The 24,929-nt window shown below is 37.4% G+C and overlaps 1 protein-coding gene across 2 annotated transcripts in view; it reads right to left on the bottom strand.

Moving 5' to 3' along the window:
- The window catches only part of LOC100534673 (protein unc-13 homolog A), a 185,727-nt gene that overhangs the window by 151,983 nt on the left and 8,815 nt on the right, over positions 1-24,929 (bottom strand). For both annotated transcript variants that reach the window (XM_087241636.1, XM_087241635.1), the window contains exons 2-3: positions 7,512-7,541; positions 5,462-5,561 (exon numbers count right to left, since the gene is read on the bottom strand). In XM_087241636.1, the coding sequence (XP_087097762.1) occupies positions 5,462-5,466 (5 nt within the window). In that variant the 5' untranslated portion in view covers positions 5,467-5,561; positions 7,512-7,541. The remainder of the gene's footprint in view (positions 1-5,461; positions 5,562-7,511; positions 7,542-24,929) is intronic.

Below are 24,929 nucleotides of genomic sequence, written 5' to 3'. Positions count from 1 at the left end.
TATGACAACGAGATGCTGCGCTGCCAGAAACTTGTATTATTGTCGGCTAACGTTAGTAGAAAGAATCGTTCGGGGGATTCATTCACAAACGAATCGCTCTCTCCGTCAGTATGAGGAGTGAGAAGTGTGTTTCAGGACATGATTAGATCAGTTTTAACAGGGAGGGTAAATAGTACATTTCTGTACACACAAACACAAGCTTTTTGTCAGGAATGGCCGTGCGGTCACTGATCCATCAATGTAGAAAAGTGATGTCAAATTATAATTTTCGTAATTAGCAAAAAAAAATTACATACTAACATCCAGGAAAACTCCCGATCATAGATATATGTGTATATGTGTATATCTCTGGCTTTGGATGGCCACAGTCCTCCACTGTACCTTGGTCCCGCATTTATTTCAAAGGAGCGCTAACCTGTACCAACATGGCGGCTCTATTGACGCATTCCTTCCAATAGACAACAACAGGGTAGGTGACATCTAATGTATATAACTATGCTTATTTCTCTAGATAATATCTCTTACACATAATATTATCTCAAACTACTAAATCATCAATAAAAATCACTTTGTTAAATGCAGAATTTTCAACATCAAAAGTCAAATGGGCAGAGATCAACATCCCATAATGCAATTCACAACCACAAATAAACACTTGTGAATCACAAAATACAGATCTTTTTGACAGTGTGTAGTTTGTCACGTTCTAACCCTGCAGATGTGTGCAGTATATGCCGCTGTGGATATTAAAGGCACGTCCCACACAGTACAGTACAGAGGAGATTCTCTGCAGAGCTGCATTACGTAACACACACCAGCAGTGCCGCAGCAGAACACACTGTCTGTTATCAATGAAGGAGAAATATGAATGAACACTGGAGCCAGACTGATGGAGAGTTAAAGCTGGACCGAGCAGGATACACTGAAGACGACAGACAGAGATACAGCAGACAGTGATCTGTGAGTAACAACAATAAGGGGATGACCAAAATCAAAGAGGAGGAACAGAACAGAATGAACACATTAAGGAGAGCAGAAAGGGAATCTCTTTACTACACTGCAAACACACAATACACTGAGTTTGTGTCTGGTTTCAAGACCAAATATCTAAAAACTCTTAAATCAAAAATGCCTTTTCTGGATAAGCAAATAAATGCTGCTTTGTGTTTAGAAGTAATTAATCAAAATTAAGTGAGTTTTACCCTTAAAACTACACTGCAAGAAGTGCTTTTCTTACTTTTTTAGTCTTGTTTCTAGTCCAAATATCTAAAAATTCCTAAATCAAGAAGAATTTTCTAGACTAGCACAACATATTGTCTTGTTTTGAGAAATAATATTGAACTAATATTAAATGAGTTTTTCCTTAAAACAAGCTAAATAGTCTGCCAATGGGGAAGCAAAATATTCTTATCACAAATCAGAAAGCAAGATTATTTTGCCTCCCCCATTGGCAGATTATTTTGCTGGTTTTAAGGAAAAACTCACTTAATATTGGCATATTATTTCTCAAAACAAGACAATACATTTTGCTTGTCTAGAAAATGCTTCTTGATATAAGAAATTTTAGATATTTAGACTAGAAACCAGACAAATCTAAGCAAGAAAAGCATTTTTTGCAGTGTAGCTATATAATCTGCCAGTGGGGTAAGCAAAATAAACTTGTTTTTCCTTTTGACATAAGATTATTCTGCTTACGCCATTGGCAGATGGTTTTGCTTGTTAAAAGAGGAAAAACTTGCTTAATTTCGATTAATCAAGACACTATTTTTTGCTTGTCTAGAAATTGCTTCTTGAGAGTTGCTTCTTTAAAAGTTTTTAGATATTTAGACTAGAAACAAGACAAAAACTCAACCCAGGCTTATTGCAGATACGTACCCCTGTATAGATTTCTGGAGAGCGCTAAATTCATTCCAGTAGGTACGTTTCTTGGCACTTTTTGTTTTCGCGAGTCCACCAGAGGCCGCTGTGTACGCTTTTACAGATCTCAAGCGGTGATGAGCCCTACGTCCCCTGCTCCTTCCCATGCTGGGAGTCGGCAGCAGACAGACTCTTTCCTCACCAAGCCCTGGCTGCCCCGACACTCTTGGCAGACGGACGGGTTTCTCCCTCACTCGGGTTCACTCTTGAACACTCACCCCTCTCAGCAGCGAGGGAGTCTGGACAACGTGTCCCTCCTTTTCCTGAGTTTTGGCACCAATTTATTGAAGTTTACCTGGCTGCCGGGAAGAAGGAGGCGTTCCGTTGCCACGGGGGCCCCACCCCCTCGCCAAACCAACCAACAGTGTTTTCAAAAACAATCCAGAAAAAGAAAAGCCCTCGCCTTTTTTTAACCACGTTTTCAGATCTTACCATGTTCTCACCCTGTTATTTACTTTTTTTTTTTCTTTTCTTTTTGTCTTCTGGAACTGTTCTTTGCTGGACTTAAACCCCATCGTCACAGTCAACTCCTCTCTGCGTACCAAGTCTGCCGACTTTTACAGCGATCGAATGGTCAAACTGGTAACATCAGAAAAGCCGTACACACAGAGGTAAACTGTCAGCTGGTAGCGTGATAAGCAACAGAAGCCGTCAGCGGTGTCATATCACACTATAGCGTTCATTTCAAAGACGAAATGCAGCCAGATGTACCTCTGGCTACATAACTCACTCTCTCCAGAAATGTATACAGGGGAACATATCCACAATGACCCTGTATTGCAACAACTCCATTTTTGCAGTGTATTTATAATAGTTCCTGCTGGAGAGCAAAGTAGCTTATTTCTAGCATCATTTTTATTTTTCATTTTGATTAAATGTGATTCAAACTGTCAAAAGCAAATTCAGAATTCAGAAGAAAAAAAAAACACATTTGTAAATATAAACTCAAGATTCATTCATTCATTCTTTCATTCAGTTTTCCTTCAACTTAGTCCCTTTATTCCTCAGGGTTCAGCACAGTGAAATGAACTATTCCAGCATATGTTTTACACAGAGGATGCACTTCCAGCTGCAACCCAGTACTGGGAAACACCCATACACACTCATCCACACACATGCACTATTGCCAATTTAGTTTATTCAATTCCTCTATAGTGCATGTGTTTGGAAACCGGAGCACCCGGAGGAAACCCACACAAACACGAGGAGAACATGCAAACTCCACACAGAAATGCCAACTGACCCAGTCGGGGCTGAACCAGCGACCTTCTTGCTGTGAGACCACAGTGCTAACCACCGAGCCACCGTGCCAGGATTCAGACACAAAAAAAGTCCAATTCTAAAATATAAAATCAGATTTCAGAGAATTAAAAAAATTACTACACCCAAATAAATATGTTGGGTGTAACCAACATGTTTATATTGTTTAAAAATAAACATTTTAGAAAGGAAAAACCAAGAGAAACAAACAAATAAAATTTAATTCTGTAGTTTGTACATTTTTTGCAACAACTGGTTGGAATTTAAATGTATTTTCTTTCTACTTCTAAAGCTGTTCGGTGACCAAACTCTTATTTTAATATAGTAATGTTACTGGTATTTAATAAATCCACCACAAATTATTGTCGATATTCACTGTGAAATGGATAAAAATGTTCATTTTCAAAAGGGGTGTACTCTGGGCCTATCACAGTAATCAATATATGGACTTATCACACAACACATAGACATGACCTCAATCATTTCTGGTGTTGCAACATACATCGCCTTTACATAAGAACCAATAGCAACATGTTAGCTGATTGTGCAACATCTCTATCTCTATTGGAGGTGTCAGTGTCAGTGTGGTCAAAAACACAGTGTTATTCAGCGTATTTACTATACAGATCTGCTAGCACAGGGATTGCCAAACTTTTTCATTCCAGGACCCACCTAGGCAAGTAATTCAATCTCAAGACCCACCATAATATTTTAATATGGATAAATGGATCCATTCAAAGCAGTCAAAAATATATGGTGTGCGGCTTTTTGGATTTTGCGATCTCACAAAATGAGGCTTGAACTGCTCTTTGTAGGATGCTGGCGGTAACTGTGATCATTTTTTTGTTGAAAAAGATACTCTTATTTTTTTTCAGAAGAGAATATGATCAACCTTTGATCAAGCCCCGTGATTATGATCAAGCCCCGTCACATTGCAGTAAACTCCACTGCTAGTGTATAGTAATAAGAAACTAAATAGCTTTTTGATCGACTACTACAAGCTGGACAAACGTCAGATAAATATGCCAATGCAATTAACGCTATTGCTGAATAGATCTTATATTTACACATTTGCTTGAGGAAGGAATGATGGGGGTATTTACATTACTATTACTATTTTCCATAACATCTACGCCCTTTCATAACATTAGGTGACGTTAAAACTAACAGATAGCTATTTATTGATTAGCAATCTGTCAACGTTGGGATGTAATAAATATGGGACAACAAATAGCTTCAAATGATAGAACACAGAGCAAACATTAGAAAATATTGACAATACAATAAAAGATTTAGCCTATTAAAATCAATGGCCTATACATAAGTAAATTAAGCTATAAAATCTATTTCACTTTTAATTGTATTTGCATATAGATTAAAGTTACTGTAGTTATTTAGTAAAGAGCAGCTAGTGAATCTCTCATTGTGATTTGTTTGATAACAGAGGTGTTCATGTTAGAATGCACAGATCTATAATGAAGCATTTGACTATTTTAGTAACTGTTTTTGCTCATTTAAGAGAAAATTAGTAGTGTTTAAAATAAAATACTCAGGACGGAGCAAAAAATAAAAACGAAACAAAAAAAGAAGCGCTTTTCTGACGGTCCCTTACTGAGAGCTCCGCTCAGCGCGAGCTCTACCGGCTAGATGCAGATTGCGAGGGCTCAAACGGAGCAGTGGTCGTAATGTCGAGCGAATAAAAAGAAAAAGACATCTGTGAGACATAACCAGCTTTGTCTTTTTGTAGGAAACACACTTTAGACATTTATAGGGTAAGAGGTTTTTGAGTTATTGCCATCAATCGTACTGGTTTTGATTCACCGCAAATGTAAATATAGCTGCAGCTATGTGACGTTCGGCGACCCACCTTTGTTCACTGTGCGACCCACAGTTTGAAAACCCCTGTGCTAGCAGATATCACAGCCTCTATTCATTTTTATCTTGCATTTTTGTGTTAACATTCATTACTGTTTATTGAGGATGTCCTTCTTCTTTTCACCTTCTGACCTAATTTCCAGTTATTAAAATGGTTTTAATGAAATGAAATATTCTTAAAAATAAAATATGATGTGTTCTTTGGAAGAGTGCACTTGTATTGTGATGATATTAAATTGTCATTTTGGCATTATATAATGATGAGTGGTTTAAAATGGCTTAAAAATGACAACAGTATTGTTTATCACGATATATTTTGATGCAATATATCGTATGACAGAAAACAGATATCATGACAGGCCTAGTGTACTCATTCATGCTGAGCACTGTAGATGTATGTTAGACTTACAACATGAAGTCCTGCTCCCAGCTTGGATCACTGCCCCGAACAGCGATGGTGGTGCTTTTCACATTCTGAACCTTTAGAGTCACGTATGTGTTGAATTTCTCTGTGGAAACAGAAAGAAAAATATACATAAATTATGACATGAATATGCAGTTAAATATACTGTACTGTATAGGCCGGTAAAGATTATTAATTATTGTCTCACAAGTTATATTATATTATATTATATTATATTATATTATATTATATTATAGTTTATTATATTATATTATAGTTTATTATATTATATTATATTATATTATATTATATTATATTATATTATATTATATTATATTATATTATATTATATTATATTATAGTTTATTATATTATAGTTTATTATATTATATTATATTATATTATATTATATTATATTATTTTACATTATAGTTTATTATATTATATTATATTATATTATATTATATTATATTATATTATATTATATTATAGTTTATTATATTATATTATATTATAATATATTATATTATATTATAGTTTATTATATTATATTATATTATATTATATTATATTATATTATAGTTTATTATATTATATTATATTATATTATATTATATTATATTATATTATATTATATTATATTATAGTTTATTATATTATATTATATTATATTATATTATATTATATTATATTATATTATATTATAGTTTATTATATTATATTATATTATATTATATTATAGTTTATTATATTATATTATATTATATTATATTATATTATATTATATTATATTATATTATATTATAGTTTATTATATTATATTATATTATATTATATTATATTATATTATATTATAGTTTATTATATTATATTATATTATATTATATTATAGTTTATTATATTATATTATATTATATTATATTATATTATATTATATTATATTATATTATATTATATTATAGTTTATTATATTATATTATATTATATTATAGTTTATTATATTATATTATATTATATTATATTATATTATATTATATTATATTATATTATATTATAGTTTATTTTATTATATTATATTATATTATATTATATTATATTATATTACATTACATTATATTATATTATATTATATTATATTATATTATATTATATTATAGTTTATTATATTATATTATATTATATTATATTATATTATATTATAGTTTATTATATTATATTATATTATATTATATTATATTATATTATATTATATTGTATTATATTATTATATTATATTATATTATATTATATTATATTATATTATATTATATTATATTATATTATATTATATTATATTATATCATATTTTAAATTATTACACATAAAAAGTTGTGACCTAAACAAACAGAATTACAAATTAAAAGAAAACTTAATTAAATTCTATTAAAATTATTATTATTATAGTGCTAGTACTAAAACAATAAAAAATAAACGTATTTAATCATACAAATTAATTCATAAATTAGCTCTTGAATAAAATAACATCCAACTAGACTGATCTAGAGCAGATTTTTCAACACATTTCCAATAGTTTTATTAATTCATTTGAATAACTGATTTATTTTATCTTTGTCATGATGACAGTAAATAATATTAGACTAGATATTCTTCAGGACACTTCTATACAGCTTAAAGTGATATTTAAAGGCTTCACTAGGTTAATTAGGGTAACTAGGCAAGTTATTGTATAATGATGTAGACTATCGAAAATAAATAGCTTAAAGGGGCTAATAATTTTGACCTTAAACTGGTTCATAAAAAATAAAAACTGCTTCTATTGTAGCCAAAATAAAACAAATGAGACTTTCTCCAGAAGAAAAAATATTATCAGACACACTGTGAACATTTCCTTGCTCTGTTAAACATCATTTGGAAAATATTTAAAAAGGAAAATAACACTGAAAGGGGAGCGAATAATTCTGACCTTAACTGTAAATAAACAGATATAGCTAGTATCCATGTAATGTTTTATGAATACTGTGTTATATTAAATGATCAATCAATGATAAAAACTCACCCTGGGGTCCATCATACTTGGCCTTCTTCACTGCAGGAAACAAACATGAAAGCAGGAATTAATATCAGAGAAACAAACATTCATCAAACCTAAAACCTCCAAACTAAACATTCATTTATTCATTTCGCTTCGGCTTTAGTCCGAGGTCGCCACAGCGGAATGAACCGCCAACTACTCCAGCATATGTTTTACGCAGCGGATGTCCTTCCAGCCGCAACCTAGTACTGGGAAACACTCATTGACACACACACTCATACACTACGGCCAATTTAGTTCATCAACTCCCCTATAGCGCATGTGTTTGGACTGTGGAGGAAACCGGAGCACCTGAAGTAAACCTACGCCAACACAGGGAGAACATGCAAACTCCACACTGAAACGCCAACTGACCCAGCTGGAACTTGAACCACTTACTGTGAGATTACTGTGCTAACCACTGAGCCACCGTGACACCCGTATTCAACAACAAATAATATTAAAGTCTTCTTTCTTTAAAAGTCCACTTTTTCTATTTAGCTAAGAGTCTTGAGTGACTGTGGAGAGACAGAATCTGTGCACATGTGAAAACCCATCATGGACGTAAGTGTTGAAGACAAGAAGTTTTCCATCTCAGCACTGTAATGACGTGTGTGTTTGTGTGTGTGTGTGTGTTTGTGTGTGTGTGTGTGTGTGTGTGTGTGTGTTTTAATCCATTATTGATGCCTGCTGGAGCACATGCATATACAGTGCAGAGGAACATTAATATGCAAACACACACACACACACACACAGAGCTGAGCTCATCAGAACAGCCATTTAAAAGAGGAAGAAAGTGTTTTAAAGCCTCGAGTCAGCAGGACACACACACAGACTGGCAGACAGACAGACAGACACACTCAGATAACCACAAACTCTCTCTTTCTCTCTCTCACACACACACACACACACACACAGTCAGACAGACAGACAGACAGACAGACAGACACACACACACACACACACAGTCAGTCAGACAGACAGACAGACAGACAGACAGACACACACACACACACACACACACACACACACACACACACACACACACACACACACAAACACACACACACAATCAGTCAGACAGACAGACAGACAGACAGACAGACAGACAGACAGACACACACACACACACACACACACACACACACACACACACAGTCAGTCAGTCAGTCAGACAGACAGACAGACAGACAGACAGACAGACACACACACACACACACAAACACACACACACAGTCAGTCAGACAGACAGACAGACACACACACACACACACACACACACACACACACACACACACACAATCATACACACAGACACACACTCTCTCTCAAACCATTAATTAATTCATTCATTTTCCTTTTCGGCTTAGTCCCTTTATTAAGCAGGGGTCACCACAACGGAATGAACCGCCAACTTTTCCAGCATATGTTTTGCATTTCACACTCGTACACTACGGCCAGTTTAGCTTATTTAATTGGTGGATAATAGCTAGATGAATGGATGGTGTAGGTAGTTGGATGAATAGAACAATGGATGGAAGGATAGATAACAGAACGGATGGACGGACGGACGGACGGACAGAGAGACAGATGGATAGATAGAATGATGGATATATGGATGGATGGATAGGAAATAGCTGAATGTATTGATGGATAGAATGATACAATGGATGGATGAATGATGAATAACTAGATGGATAGATGGATGGATGGATGGATGGATGGATGGATGGATGGATGGATGGATGGATGGAATGATGGAATGATGGATGGATGGATGGATGGATGGAAGGATGGATGGATGGATGGATGGATGGATGGATGGAAAATAGCTTGCTGGATGGATGGATGGATGGATGGATGGAATGATAGAATGATGGATGGATGGATGGACGGACGGACAGATGGATAGATAGAATGATGGATAAATGGATGGATGGATAGGAAATAGCTGGATGTATTGATGGATAGAATGATACAATGGATGGATGAATGATGAATAACTGGATGGATGGATGATGGATAATTGGATGGATGGATGGATGGATGGATGGATGGATGGATGGATGGATGGATGATGGAAAATAGCTAGCTGGATGGATGGATGGAAGTATTAAACTATACTATACTCCTATTAAAGATTTTAAACCGCATTGTTTGTGTAAAAGTCTGGGAATAGACTTTCTCATGCAAAAAAACAGTGTCCATGAGCTATCATAAAACAGCAGTCCAGAATTATTATTAATGTAGTCTATAAGACAGACAAAATACTGAAGCCGCCTGTTTTAAAGAACGGGTAAACATTTTAGCCGTGTGATGCCAGAACCATCATACACACACAACAAATGCGGCTCTTTCCAGCAGCAAACACTACAGTTCAGAAATCAAGTCTTGAGTTGAAGTGAATTGTGTTTTCAGCACGTCAGCAGATTCCCAGAGGAAAACACGGTGTGCTTTTATTAGACTGCGGCCGCTGTGTCTCTGAGTCTGATGGAGTCACTGGGTTTTTCCTGTCGGTGTCAATGATTAATCCTGGATGCTTCTTACTGCGCTATTAGAGCGAGTGCAGGTAATGTCATTATCAGACTCATCTGTCACAATGAACACTATCAGCTCATCTCTTCATACTCATCTGTTTGGATGATGGGATGAGATGGGACTGGATGGAATGTAAGGATGGAATGATAGAATGATAGAACAGAGAATGGATGAATGGATGGATGGATGGATGGAATGATAGAATAATGGATGAATTGGAAATTGGATGTATAGAATAATAGAACAATGAATGGATGGAATGATAGAATGATGAATAGATGGTGGATGGATTAATGGATGAATGATAGAAGACGGATGGATAGATGGAATGATAGAAGGATGGATGGATGGATAATTGGATGTATTAATATAAAATAGCTGGATTGATGGATGGATCGATGGATCGATGGATAGATGGATGGATGGATGGATGGATGGAGTGATAAAATGATGGAAGGGCGGATGATGGATGTATGGATGTACAATGGATAGATGTATAGAAAATTGGATGGATGAATGAATGGATGGAATAATAGAATGATGAAAAGATAGATAATTGGATGCATGGATATGAAATAGCTGGATGAATGGATGGATGGATGGATGGATAAATATTCTCTTTATTCTCTATTTTCACCTGGGGATACTCATCCCGAGGTCCTCAGATTACGCAGAGGCACTGATTGGATCCAAGACCAGTGACGAGATGATCCCAAGGTGTCCATATCCGGGACCAGGCCGTATCCTGAGCTGCTGCTGCGCTGATGGTCATGGGGGAGTGGAGAGCATGAATAAGGGAAGGGCGGATGATGAACGTATGGGTGTACAATGGATAGATGGATGGGAAATTGGATGGATGGATGGATGGATGGATGGATGGATGGAAGGAAGGATAGAATGATGGATGGAATGATAGAATGATGGAAGGGTGGATGATGGATGTGATGATGTACAATGGATGGAAAATTGGAAGGAAAACTGGATGGATGGATGAATAGATGGAATGATAAAATGATGGAGGGATGGATGGAATGATAGAATGATGGATAGATGGGTGGATGGAATGATAGAATTATGGATGGATGGATGGATGGATGGATGGATGGATTGAAAGATGAAGGATAGAACAATGGATGGATGAATGATGAATAATTGGATGGGTGGAAAATAGCAAGATGGGTGGATGGATGCAAAGATGGTTGAATAATTGGATGGATGGATGCATGGATGATGGATGGATGGAATGATAGAATGATGGATGGATGGATGGATGGTTGGATGATGGAATGATAGAATGATGGATGGATGGATGGATGGATGGATGGATAGAATGAAGGATAGATGGATGGATGGATGGATGGATGGATGGATGGATGGATGGAATGATAGAATGATGGATGGGTGGATGGAATGATAGAATGATGGATGGATGGATGGATGGAAGGATGGAATGATAGAATGATGGATGGAATGATAGAATGATGGATGAATGGATAGAATGATAGAATGATGGATGGATGGATGGAAGGATGGATGGAATGATAGAATGATGGATGGATGGATGGATGGATGGATGGATGGAAGGATGGAATGATAGAATGATGAATGGATGGATGGATGGAATGATAGAATGATGAATGGATGGATGGATGGATGGAATGATAGAATGATGGATGGATGGATGGATGGATGGATGGATGGATGGATGGAATAATAGAATGATGGATGGATGGATGGAATGATAGAATGATGGATGGATGGATGGATGGATGAAATGATAGAATTATGGATGGATGGATGGAATGATAGAATGATGGATGGATGGATGGATGGAAGGATGGAGTGATAGAATGATGGATGGATGGATGGATGGATGGAATGATAGAATGATGGATGGATGGATGGATGGATGGAATGATAGAATGATGGATGGATGGATGGATGGATGGATGGATGGATGGATGGATGGATGGATGGATGGATGGATAAATGGATGGAATGATGGTCGGATGGATGGTGGATCGATGGATGGATGGATGCAGGACAGAACAATAGATGATGGATAACTGGATGGATGGGAAAATAGCAAGATGGGAGGATGGATGGAATAAAGGAAGGAAGGAAGGAAGGAAGGATGGATGGATGGATGGATGGATGGATGGATGGATGGATGGATGACAACTAAATGACTGGATGGATTGATGGTAGATAATTGAATGGATGGATGGATAATAGCTAGATGAAAGGAATGATGGATAAATGGATGGATGGATGGATGGATGTGACAGAAACGCTGACAGTCAGACTGAATGAAGCCTCTGTGGTCATCATAGCACATCTCGTAATGAGTCTGTGTGTAACATCAGTGTCCTGGTTATCTCCATTGGCCTTTTCCCATTACAGCATCCCAATCATTGTATGACAATACACAATAACTGCCCGATATAAATGTACATCACATCACATCACAGGAATGTCCTCCTCCCAGTCTGCAGATGAACGTGTCTCCAGACGCATATAAAAATAGCTCCCCCAGACCGAGGCAGCTTCTTTTATATCTGCAGAGTCGACAGAAACATGACGACCCGGCGCAGACTCTGCACATCTGCACTACAACACCAGCGCTATTTAAAGCCGCTGAGAAGAAAAAACAGAAGTGATCCTTTCCATGCATCTGGATTATAAGATCTACTGCACGCCGTTTCACTGAGCGCAGTTAAAACAGAGCACTGTAATTCATCAGTACAGCAGCCAGATCAATGAAGAGGACGCGGGATCTCACGACCCAGGAAACAGAGCTTAATAATAGCTCAAAATCATAAATCACTGCTGATGTTAATAATTCAGAGCTGGATCTGCTGCCCACAAACAACACGGCCTAATCAATGACTCCCAGGCCCCGTTTATTCACCACAGCCCAGAGGAAAACAACCAGACGAGTGTGACAGAAGCAAAGCAAAGAGGTTAAAAACAACTCACAGATGAACCAAACACAGCATTTCTGAACACACGAGAGCTTAAAATGATTTGATTTAATAAAGCTACATATAATTAGGCCTGCGTGATTTATCGCTTCTAAACCGAAATCATGATTTGAAAGGGTGCAATTTTCACTCCGATTACTTCAAATATGATAACAAGCATGTCGTTTTTGGCAGTTCTGACCGTTCGTAAGCACATTAAACTGATCAATATAACACAATATAAATGTGAAGGTATTCTTGACCATTTGGCTTTAGAATTATTCATGTTCTCTGGACTTTATATGTCAAAAACGTTTGCTGTTGTTGTTTCAACCTGAATGTACACTCACCGGCCACTTTATTAGGTACACCTACTAGTACCAGGTTGGACCCTCTTCGTGGCCTTAACCCTTCGTGGCATAGATTCAACAAGGTGCTGGAAATATTCCTCAGAAATTTTGCTCCATATTGACAAGATAGCATCACGCAGTTGCTGCAGATTTGTCAGCTGCACATCCATGATGCCAATCAAATTGGATTGAGATCTGCTGACTGTGGAGGCCATCTGAGTACAGTGAACTCATCGTCATGTTTAAGAAACCAGTCTGAGATGATTGAGCTTTATGACATTGTGAGTTATCCTGCTGGAAAAAGATGGAGACACTGTGCTCATAAAGGGATGGACATGGTCAGCAGCAATACTCAGGTAGGCTGTGGCGTTGACACCATGCTCAGTTGGTACTAATGGACCCAAAGAAAATCTCCCCCACACCATTACACCACCACCACCAGCCTGAACCGTTGATACGAGGCAGAATGGATCCATGCTTTTATTGTGTTGAGGCCAAATTCTGAGCCGAGCATCCGAATGTGTCAGCAGAAATGGAGACTCATCAGAGCAGCAACGTTTCTCCAATCTTCTATTGTCCAGTTTTGGTGAGTCTGTGTGAATTGTAGCCTCAGTTTCCTGTTCTTAGCTGACAGGAGCGGCACCCGGTGTGCTCTTCTGCTGCTGTAGCCCATCCGCCTCAAGGTTGGACGTGTTGTGTGTTCAGAGATGCTCTTCTGCAGAGCTCGGTTGTAGCGAGTGCTTATTTGAGTTACTGTTGCCTTTCTATCAGCTGGAACCAGTCTGGCCATTCTCCTCTGACCTCTGGCATCAACAAGGCATTTGCACCCACAGAATTGCCACTCACTGGATATTTCCTCTTGTTCGGACCATTCTCTGTAAACCCTAAAGATGGTCATGCATGAAAATGCCAGTAGATCAGCAGTTTCTGAAATACTCAGAAAAGCCAGTTTGGCACCAACAACCATGCCATGGTCAAAGTCACTTAAATCCTCTTTCTTCCACATTCTGATGCTCGCTTTGAACTGCAGCAGATCGTCTTGATCATGTCTACATGCCGAAATGCTTGCTTGAGTTGCTGCCATGTGATTGGCTGACTAAACATTTGCAGCAACAAGGAGTTGGAAACATGTACCTAATAAAGTTGCCGGTGGCTGGCAGGGTGTAAATTGGTCCTCCTGAAGGACATCAAAACAAGATGTATGAGGGGGGGGGGGGTTGGTGTGCCCAGTTTGCTTTGATCTGTATCTTAAATATTACGAATAATTTAAATATTAGATAACTTAAATATACATTTGACCACCTCTATAAGGCTTCATACCACTGTGAATGTATAATCACGCCAAGCAGTATGTGCATGAGTATAACAGTCTGATATACAGCTCTGATAGACATCGTAAGTATTCACAAGACTGTTTTCGCATAAAATAGGTCTTTGTGTCTACATATACCCTAAAAGTAAAGTTAAATTAGATGATTAGTTTGACCTAAACAAAATACAACAACTAACTGAAAAAGTTGACGCAATCAGTCGTCAATGTATAATCCGCACCCTGGCTATGGCCAGTGTTTTACTGATGTAAAATAGTTTGCAGTTTGTTTGGATTATTAAAAGTTTAAGACGTTATTTACATCTTTCATTTTCCTTCAGCATACTCTCATTTTCAGAGGTCGCCACAGCGGAATGAACCGCCAACTATTCCAGCATATGTTTTGTTCAGCGGGTGCCCTTCTAGCTGCAACCCAGTACTGGAAAACACCCATACGCACTCATTCACACACACACACACACACACATACACTACAGCCAATTTAGTTCATCAATTCCCCTATAGCGCATGTGTTTTGTCTGTGGGGGAAACCGGAGCACCCGGAGGAAACCCACGCCAACACAGGGAGAACATGCAAACTCCACACAGAAACAGCAACTGACTCTGCCTGGACTTGAAACACCGATCTTCTTGCTGTAAGGCAAAAGTGCTAACCATGGAGCGTCACAGTACACCAAAAAAAAAATGGCTATAGCTTCCGGTTCATGTGGAGTTTAACATGTGCTAGATGTTTGGCTGAAAACAGCAGGTTGGATGTTTTCCGCCTATTTTGACCGCTAAAGCAATATTACATAAGTGTGGAAACACTCCTACATTCAGCATCTGTAGAGGGACGACAACACACCGAACAACATAGCAGTTATATTACACACACACACACACACACACACACACACACACAGCAGTAAAAACATGAGGCTTTATGTAATGCATTCATATAGAAACACTTTACTCAATCTGTTATGCAGATTTCACCAGCTGAGCGCCTGACACATGACACACACTGCAGAATTGTGGGCACATTTCAAGCATTTTCCATTCATTTTCCTTGAATTCGAATGATACTGTACAGGAAATGTACACTTTACAGTATGCTTAAATGGGATTGGGAACAACTGATTCTGTTACTGATTGTTGTCTTAGTTCAACATTTAACAGAGTTGACAGTAACCGAGTTGACAATATGTGCTCTAGCCTAGCTTCAAACCAGATACATGGCATGTTTAAAACACAAATTTTCTTCATACTATTGTTTTTGAAAAGTAAATGAGAAATGGACTGAAATATGACAGAGTTCACGCGTAATTAATCAACTATTCGTGAATCCTAAACAATCATTTTCCTTCAGCTTAGTCCCTTATTCATCAGGGGTCGTCACAGCGGAATGAACCACCAACTATTCCATTATATGTTTTTTTGCGCAGCGGATGCCCTTCCAGCCACAACCCAATACTGGGAAACACCCATACACACTCATTTACACACACACTCATACACTACGGCCAGTTTAGTTCATCAACTCCCCTATAGCACATGTGTTTGGACTGTGGGGGAAACCGGAGCCCCCGGAGGAAACCCACACCAATACGAGGAGAACATGCAAACTTAACACATAAATGCCAACTGACCCAGGTGAGACTCAAACCAGTGGCCTTCTAACTGTGAGACCTCAGTGCTAACCATTGAGCCACCGTGCCGCCTGAATCCAAAACATTTAGCACAAGTTAATGAGAGAAGAATAATGACACACATCAAGGCCTTCCAGAGTTTCCCGCCACAGAAAGTGACATCACTTTGAGCAGGGGTGTCCAAACTACGGCCCGCGATCAGTTTTGTGGCGGCCCGCGAGGCTTTTTATGAATATTAATAGAATCTGGCCCGCTATACAAAAATGTACGTAACTCAATAAATAACCACCGGGTGTCGCTATTACATGCCTTCAATTAGGCAGCAGTTCCTGTTATGAAGTAAAACGGACCGAACAACAAACTGAAAGAAACATAATTCATAATCAGGTTTAGGCGAGCCATGGCACAAGCAAGAAAAAGGAAAATCAACAGTAAGTGCAGGAAATTTCAGTCAGGATGGGGCAAAGAATATTTCTTCACAGAGGTCAGTGGAATATGTGTCTGTTTAATTTGCCAGGAATCAGTTGCAGTAATGAAGGAATATACTATTAAAAGACATTATAAAATAAAACATCAGGCCTTCAGCTCTTACACTGGTGCCGAACGAGATCAAAAAGTAAAACAAATAGCAGCTGCTCTATCAGCTCAACAGCAGTTTTTTTTTCGTGCTAATAAAGTGCAAGAAAATTCTACGCTGGCTAGTTATGATGTAGCCCAGCTAATCGCACAGCACAGGAAACCTTTCACTGAAGGAGAATGTATAAGGGAGGAGTGTTGCAAGTGTAATTTGCCCAGAGAAGATTCAAGAATTTAAAAACGAAAGTCTTTCTAGAAACACAGTTGGACGATGAATTAAAATAACTAATTAAAATAATTCCATAACACACACACACACACACACACACACACACATAGGCTACATACATACATATATACACATATACATATTCACACACACACACACATACATACATACATACATACATACATACATACATATATATATATATATATATATATATATATATATATATATATATATATATATATATATATATATATATATATATATATATATATATATGCACGTGTCTGTGTAATGCATGTAATATATGGCCCGGGACAACTTTTTTTTTTTTTGCATCTGGCCCTCGGCCCAAAAAGTTTGGACACCCCTGACTTAGAGCAAGTCACATGCTTTTTCTAACATGCAACAGAATGTGGAGACACACGCTAAATGTGTGTGTTTATGACTGAAAAAACATGTATTTTCATATACATGTAAATATTTCTTTAACTTAGTAGAGTATTCATTCATTCATTCATTTTCTTGTCGGTTTAGTCCCTTTATTAATCCGGGTTCGCCACAGCGGAATGAACCGCCAACTTTTCCAGCAAGTTTTTACGCAGCGGATGCCCTTCCAGCCGCAACCCATCTCTGGGAAACATCCACACACTCATACACTACGGATAATTTAGCCTACCCAATTCACCTGTACCGCATGTCTTTGGACTGTGGGGGAAATCCAGAGGAAACCCACGCGAAGGCAGGAAGAACATGCAAACTCCACACAGAAATGGCAACTGAGCTGAGGATCGAACCAGTGACCTTCTTGCTGTGAGGCGACAGCACTACCTACTGCGCCACTGCCTCGCCCCTTATTAGGGCAAACACACACAAATATAGTGTATTTTAGGATGATAAATGCTGAATGTATCATACAGAATGTGGAGACGGTCAAAACAAGGTACAGTGAGAGTCTTTACGTTCATATTTACAAGACAAAATGCCCCAACATACACACTAAAATTTTTAGAGATAACTTGATATCATTTGCTATGACTCATATTAAAACAGTTAAATTAAAATTAAACTGTTTAAATTAAAACAGTTTAATTCATTTTAAACCAATAATAAGACAGTTTATCTTGTGCTGCATCCCAATTCACACACTTGTACTACATTTGAAAAGTCTGTGCTTTTTTGTGAAGAACAAGTACATGCTTTTGAGTATGTAACATGAGAGTGCGCAAGCTTTGGGACGTACACTCACTGGCCACTTTATTAGGTACACTGTCCAACTGCTCATGGTCGAGACGATCTGCTGCAGTTCAAAGTTCAAGGCATCAGAATGGCAAAGAAAGGTGATTTAAGTGACTTTGGCATGGTTGTTGGTGCCAGATGGGTTAGTCTGAGTAGTTCCAGCTGATAGAAAGGCAACAGTAACTCAAATGGTCTGCAGAAGAGCATCTCTGAACACACAACATGTCCAACCTTGAGGCGGATGGGCTACAGCAGCAGAAGACCACACTTTTATTGCTGCTGACCATGTCCATCCCTTTATGAGCACAGTGTCTCCATCTTCTGATGGCTACTTCCAGCAGGATAACGCACCATGTCATAAAGCTCAATCATCTCAGACTGGTTTCTTGAACATGACGATGAGTTCACTGCACTCAAATGGCCTGCCCAGTCACCAGACCTCAATCCAATAGAGCAGCTTTGGGATGTGGTGGAACGGGAGATTGGCATCATGGATGTGCAGCCGACAAATCTACAGCAACTGCATGATGCTATCATGTCAATATGGAGCAAAATATCTGAGGAATATTTCCAGTAGCTTGTTGAATCTCTGCCATGAAGGATTAAGGCGGTTCTGAAGGCAAAAGGGGGTCCAACCTGGTACTAGTAAAGTGTACCTAATAAAGTAGTCGGTGAGTGTATATACTTCTCATGAGCATACTGTTACGTTGCTTAGTTACGAGACCTGTCAATCATCTCATTATGCAGATTTCTGCAATATTTAATTACCTACCATATTGCAGGTTAAGCTGCTATTCAGGTGTTCAAGTTCAAAGACGTCTTTATAGAATTTTACATTGTTGTTGCAGATGAAATATAACACAGAAAACATGATTTAAATATTGTCCAGTTGCCTAGATATTAACGAATAGTCATTTAAGCATCTTTAAAGAAGCCTCACTACTTGACAGTGGGTCTAGCGCATCCGCCATGTTTGTAGTTTATGTACACTTTCCTCACTGAGTTTGTAGTTCTAATCGAAAAGACATCAAACACTCAATGTATTCATTCATTCATTCATTTTCTTGTCGGCTTAGTCCCTTTATTAATCCGGGGTCGCCACAGCGGAATGAACCGCCAACTTATCCAGCAAGTTTTTACGCAGCGGATGCCCTTCCAGCCGCAACCCATCTCTGGGAAACATCTACACACACACTTATACATTACGGATAATTTAGCCTACAAAATTCACCTGTCCCGCATGTCTATGGACTGTGGGGGAAACCGGAGCACCCGGAGGAAACCCACGCGAACGCAGGGAGAACATGCAAACTCCACACATTAACGCCAACTGAGCCGAGGCTCAAACCACCGACCTTCTTGATGTGAGGCGACAGCACTACCTACTGCGCCACTGCTTCGCCCCGCTCAATGTATTGTGGGCAATATCAGCAGTTATAGTAAAGCCGGTTCTACTCTTTGAATTTCTAACGTAGATAATAGAGCATCCGGGAACCGTTGGCATACTCTTATTAACATACTAATTCTATCTTCGAATACTATTAGTATGCAAATTGGGAATGCAGCACTGGAGGATCGAATGTACCCGCAATTCTGGACTCGCCCATATACTACCTTAAATAAAGAGCTCAATTCAGTCCTGAGGCTTTATGTTACACACTTTCCCCTGTAATGAACATTGATCCGACACCTCCATCATGACAAGCAGCACATCAGGAATAAGAGCTTCTGTCGTCTCACTGAGTGAATGGCGAGCAATAAAGCCATATTTCTGAGCAGTCGCTGTGCATTTACTATAAATCACAGAGCTTCTGATTTACTGCATAGGGAAAGAGAGAGGGAGAGTGGATAGAGACACAATTCCCAGACGAGGGATTCGGTATCACATGAGTGCCTGTCAGACTGCTATAGTCGAAAAACATCCGAGTGAAACTGCTTCTCGGACAAGGACAGATGTAGGGTAAGACTTGATTCTGTCCAGAGAGACTTATTCGGATGGTTGTGGTTTGCTATTGGCTGATTGGTTGAGTGACAGGTTGATTCAACCCTCATATGAGTAAAACACCAATCAGAGAAGAGATGTTGCTGAAGGGGGAGGGAGAGTTCATTAACAAAAAAAAATAACTATACTTGATTAAAATATCATATAAATAGATATAGAATTTATATAAACACCATAGAGCACAGCACAGTGGCTCAGTAGTTAGCACTAGCGTCTCACAGAAAGAAGATCGTTGGTTCGAGTCCCACCTGGGTCAGTTGGTGTTTCTGTGTGGAGTTTGCATGTTCTCCCTGTGTTGGCGTGGGTTTACTCCGGGTGCTCCGGTTTCCCCCACAGTCCAAACACATGCGCTATAGGGAAATTGATGAACTAAATTGGCCATAGTGTGTGTGTGAATGAGTATGAGAGTGACCCCTGGTGAATAAAGGGACTAAGCCAAAGGAAAATAAATGAATGAATGAATGGATGAATGAATGAATGAACACAGTATATTTTATATACAGTAAATTTTGGTGGCTTTATGGTGGGTTAAACATTATTTCTGAGTTATATTTCATCACAATATAGGTTACCACTAATATTATTTTTAATGTGATATTATTTTCTCAACCTCTTCAAATGATCATAATTGTATTTAATACCTTTAAAACTCTAAAAATTTATTTTTAATAGCACAATTAATGTTTTTTTTATTTAAATAATAAATTATTGCTAATATAACAAATAATACTATTAAAAATAGTTAAATTTGAACTAAGATTAATTACACACACACACACACACACATATAAATAAATAAATACATACATACATAAATACATTAATTAATTAATAATAATAATACATAAATTGATTAAATTAATTAATTATTGCCATTTTAGCAATTATTAAATAAATAAATAATTAAATAATAAATGAATAGTTGAATAAATAAACAATAAATAAATAAATAAATAAATCCCCATAAACGCAATGCAAAAAAGTAAATAATTTTTTATAGATGGAATGCAAAAATATTTATATTTTTATAAAAAATTTTTTATATATATTAGATCAAATTAAATTCATTCATTCATTCATTTTCCTTCGGCTTAGTCGCTTTATTCATCAGGGGTAGCCACAGCAGAATGAACCGCCAACTAGTCCAGCATATGTTTTACACAGCGGATGCCCTTCCAGCTGCAACCCATCACTGGGAAACACCCATACACTCTCTTTCACACACACACACACACACACACACACACACACACACACACACACTCATACATTACGGCCAATTTAGTTCATCAATTCCCCTATAGCGCCTGTGTTTGGACTGTGGGGGAAACTGGAGCACCCAGAGGAAACCCACGCCAACACGGGGAGAACATGCAAACTCCACACAGAAATGCCAACTAATCCACTAACCACTGAGCCACCATGCCACCTTTTAGATTTTAGAAATTAGTTTTTAAAACTGTTTATAAATATGTTTAAAGCACATTCTCTCCATTAGACACACATACATATACATATATATATATATATATATATATATATATATATATATATATATATATATATATATATATATATATATATATATATAAGTATTTTCCATAGTGTATTGGGAAATAAGTTTAAATAATCTAAATGTAACAGGAATAATTTTGACTTCAACCCTATATTTAATTTAATTTGTGTCTAAATATGATCCTGTCGTGATTTCTGAGGATTAGGAGATTCATCATGATGGCCAGCACTATAGTGAGAGCGCCGGCAGTGTTTTATGGACTGCTGCAGCACAGAATCAGAATGAGCGTGCACGTGTCGTTGCATCAGAGCAGAATCATTCAAGCTGATTCCAATCATTCAGAGACACGGCATGCACAGGACCCTCGATACATGCAGTGCAGGTGTTAATAATGCTTTCTGATCATGTATGCATAATACTAATGAGATTGAAGCATCCGAGATAAAGCTGAAGGGGTCATTAGCGGCCGGTTAGTCAAGTATTATTTATAACCTGAAGACAAACGAGCCGTCCGGGACGATTCCACCGGACTGCACCGCACTGAGCGTGAGCAGAATGATCTTCAGGAGAAATGCCATTTCATCTAGTGCTCACACACACATATACACACACAGGATTCCCTCACGAACACAGTCCCACGCCGCTCTAGAGATTTCCCACTCAATACTGCACAGTATGAGCGATCCCGTTAATCACAACACACACTTCAGCATATCACATCTATAAAATAACACAAGGTTTTGCATTTATTCATTCATTTTTCTTCAGCTTAGTCTCTATTTCAGGGGTCACCACAGTGGAATGAACCACCAACTATTCCAGTACATGTTTTACACAGCGGATGCCCTATTAGCAGCAGCGTAGTACTGGGAAACACCAATACACACTCATTCACACACACTCATACACTATACAGCCGATTTAGTTGATGAGTTCCCCTATAGCGCATGTGTTTGGAAACCCGGAGAAAACCCATGCCAACATGGGAAGAACATGCAAACTCCACACAGAAATGCCTACTGGCCCAGCCGGGACTCAAACCAGCGACCTTCTTGCTGTGAAGCCACAGTGCTAACCACTGAGCCACCGTGCCGCCCTGAACAGTCTATCATTTATTAATTTTCTTCACGGCTTAGTTCCTTTATTAATCCGGGGTTGCCACAGCGGAATGAACCGCCAACTTATCCAGCACGTTTTTACACAGCGGATGCCCTTTCAGCTGCAACCCATCTTTGGGAAACAACCATACACACTCATTCACACTCACACACTACAAACTATTTAGCCAGCCGAGGCTCAAACCAGCAACCTTCTTGCCGTGAGGCGACAGCACTACCTACTGCGCCACTGTGTCACCCTTAAACAGTCTATTATTAGTTAAAAAAACATGTTTTAATAAAATAGTTTTGAGAAATAACACATTATATCAAGTTATCTTCAAAAGATACTGTTTTTATGTGTATTTTGGGGCATTGTGTCGTGTAAATATGAACTTAAAGACCACTGAGCAACCGTGCCAATCTTAACGTGACAGCTCACCCAAAAAATGAAAGTTCTGTCAGAATTTACTCATCCTCTACTTGTTGAAAAGGAAGATATTTTGAAGAATGATGGGGGAAAACAGCCTCTATGATCTGATATGGATGTCATTGGCTGCTTTCCCCCCCCCCCCCCAACATTCTTCTAAGTATCTTGTTTTGTGTTCAACAAAAGAAAGACATTCATAAATGTATAAATAGTGAGTTTTTAAGAGAAAACACACTAACATGTCTCATAAAACACACCAAACCGATGAAAAGATGTGTCAAACATGAGCAACTTTGGGAAATTATCCCCGTAAAAGAAAACACTGCCACATTTGTGTACATTAATGACAATAGCACTGTGTGATTTATGAAATATCCATTGAACTGTGATGTAAATAACGTGATATATGAATGTTACAGTGCATATCCATGTCCAGCGGTACTTTTAAATGAAGGATATCATGACTCAAAGATGTCTACAACCTCTATAATACATAAAACAATCGTTTATGCTGTGATGGTTGGGTTTAGAGTTGGGGTTGGTAGACGTTAAAATACAATTTACCGTTAATTTAATAAAAAACTTGAATAATACTCTGCATATAGTTTGTAATTTAGACCAAAAAAATAACAACTGATCAAAAAACTAGGGCATCATGTTTTTCCAAACATGTTTATATAATAATATAGTATTATTTATATTAGTTATTATTAATATTAATGTTTCTTTATATCAATTTTCAAACAACACAGTAATTTTTAACTTCAGAAGAGTTAAGAAATCAGTATTTTGTTGAAAAACCCTGATTTATAACAATAGCACTGCGTGATTTATGAAATATTAATTGAAATATCATGTAAAAAATGTGATATATGAATGTTACAGTGCTTATCAATGTCCAGTGGTACTTTTAAATGAAGGATATCATGACTCAAAGATGTCTACAACCTCTATAATACATAAAACAATTGTTTATACTGTGATGTTTGGGTTTAGGGTTGGGGTTGGTAGACGTTAAAATACAATTCATTGGTAATTCAATAAAAATTTGAATAAAACTCTGCATGTAATTTGTAACTGAGACCAAAAAATAAAAAAATAAATAAAAATTGTTCAAAAAACAAAGGCTCCATGTTTTCCAGACATGTTTATATTAATATAATATTATTCATATTAGTTATTTTTAATATAAATATTTCTTTATATTAATTGTTATACAACGCTCTATTTTTTTTTTACTTCAGAACAGTTACGAAATCAGTATTTTGTCGAATAACCCTGATAAAACAATAGCACTTCATGATTTTTAAACTATTCATTGGCGTACCATGTAAATAACATGATATATGAATGTTACAGTACATATCAATGTCCAGTGGTACTTTTAAATGAAGGATACCATGACTCAAAGATGTCTACAACCTCTATAATACCTAAAACAATCGTTTATACTGTGATGGTTGGGTTTAGGGTTGGGGTTGGTAGACATTAAAATACAATTCATT

This window comes from Danio rerio, chromosome 2 (genome assembly GCF_052040795.2).
Source record: "Danio rerio strain M-AB ecotype USA chromosome 2, GRCz13ab, whole genome shotgun sequence".
NCBI classification, from domain to species: Eukaryota; Metazoa; Chordata; class Actinopteri; order Cypriniformes; family Danionidae; genus Danio; species Danio rerio.
This window is presented reverse-complemented; position numbering and strand designations above follow the sequence as displayed.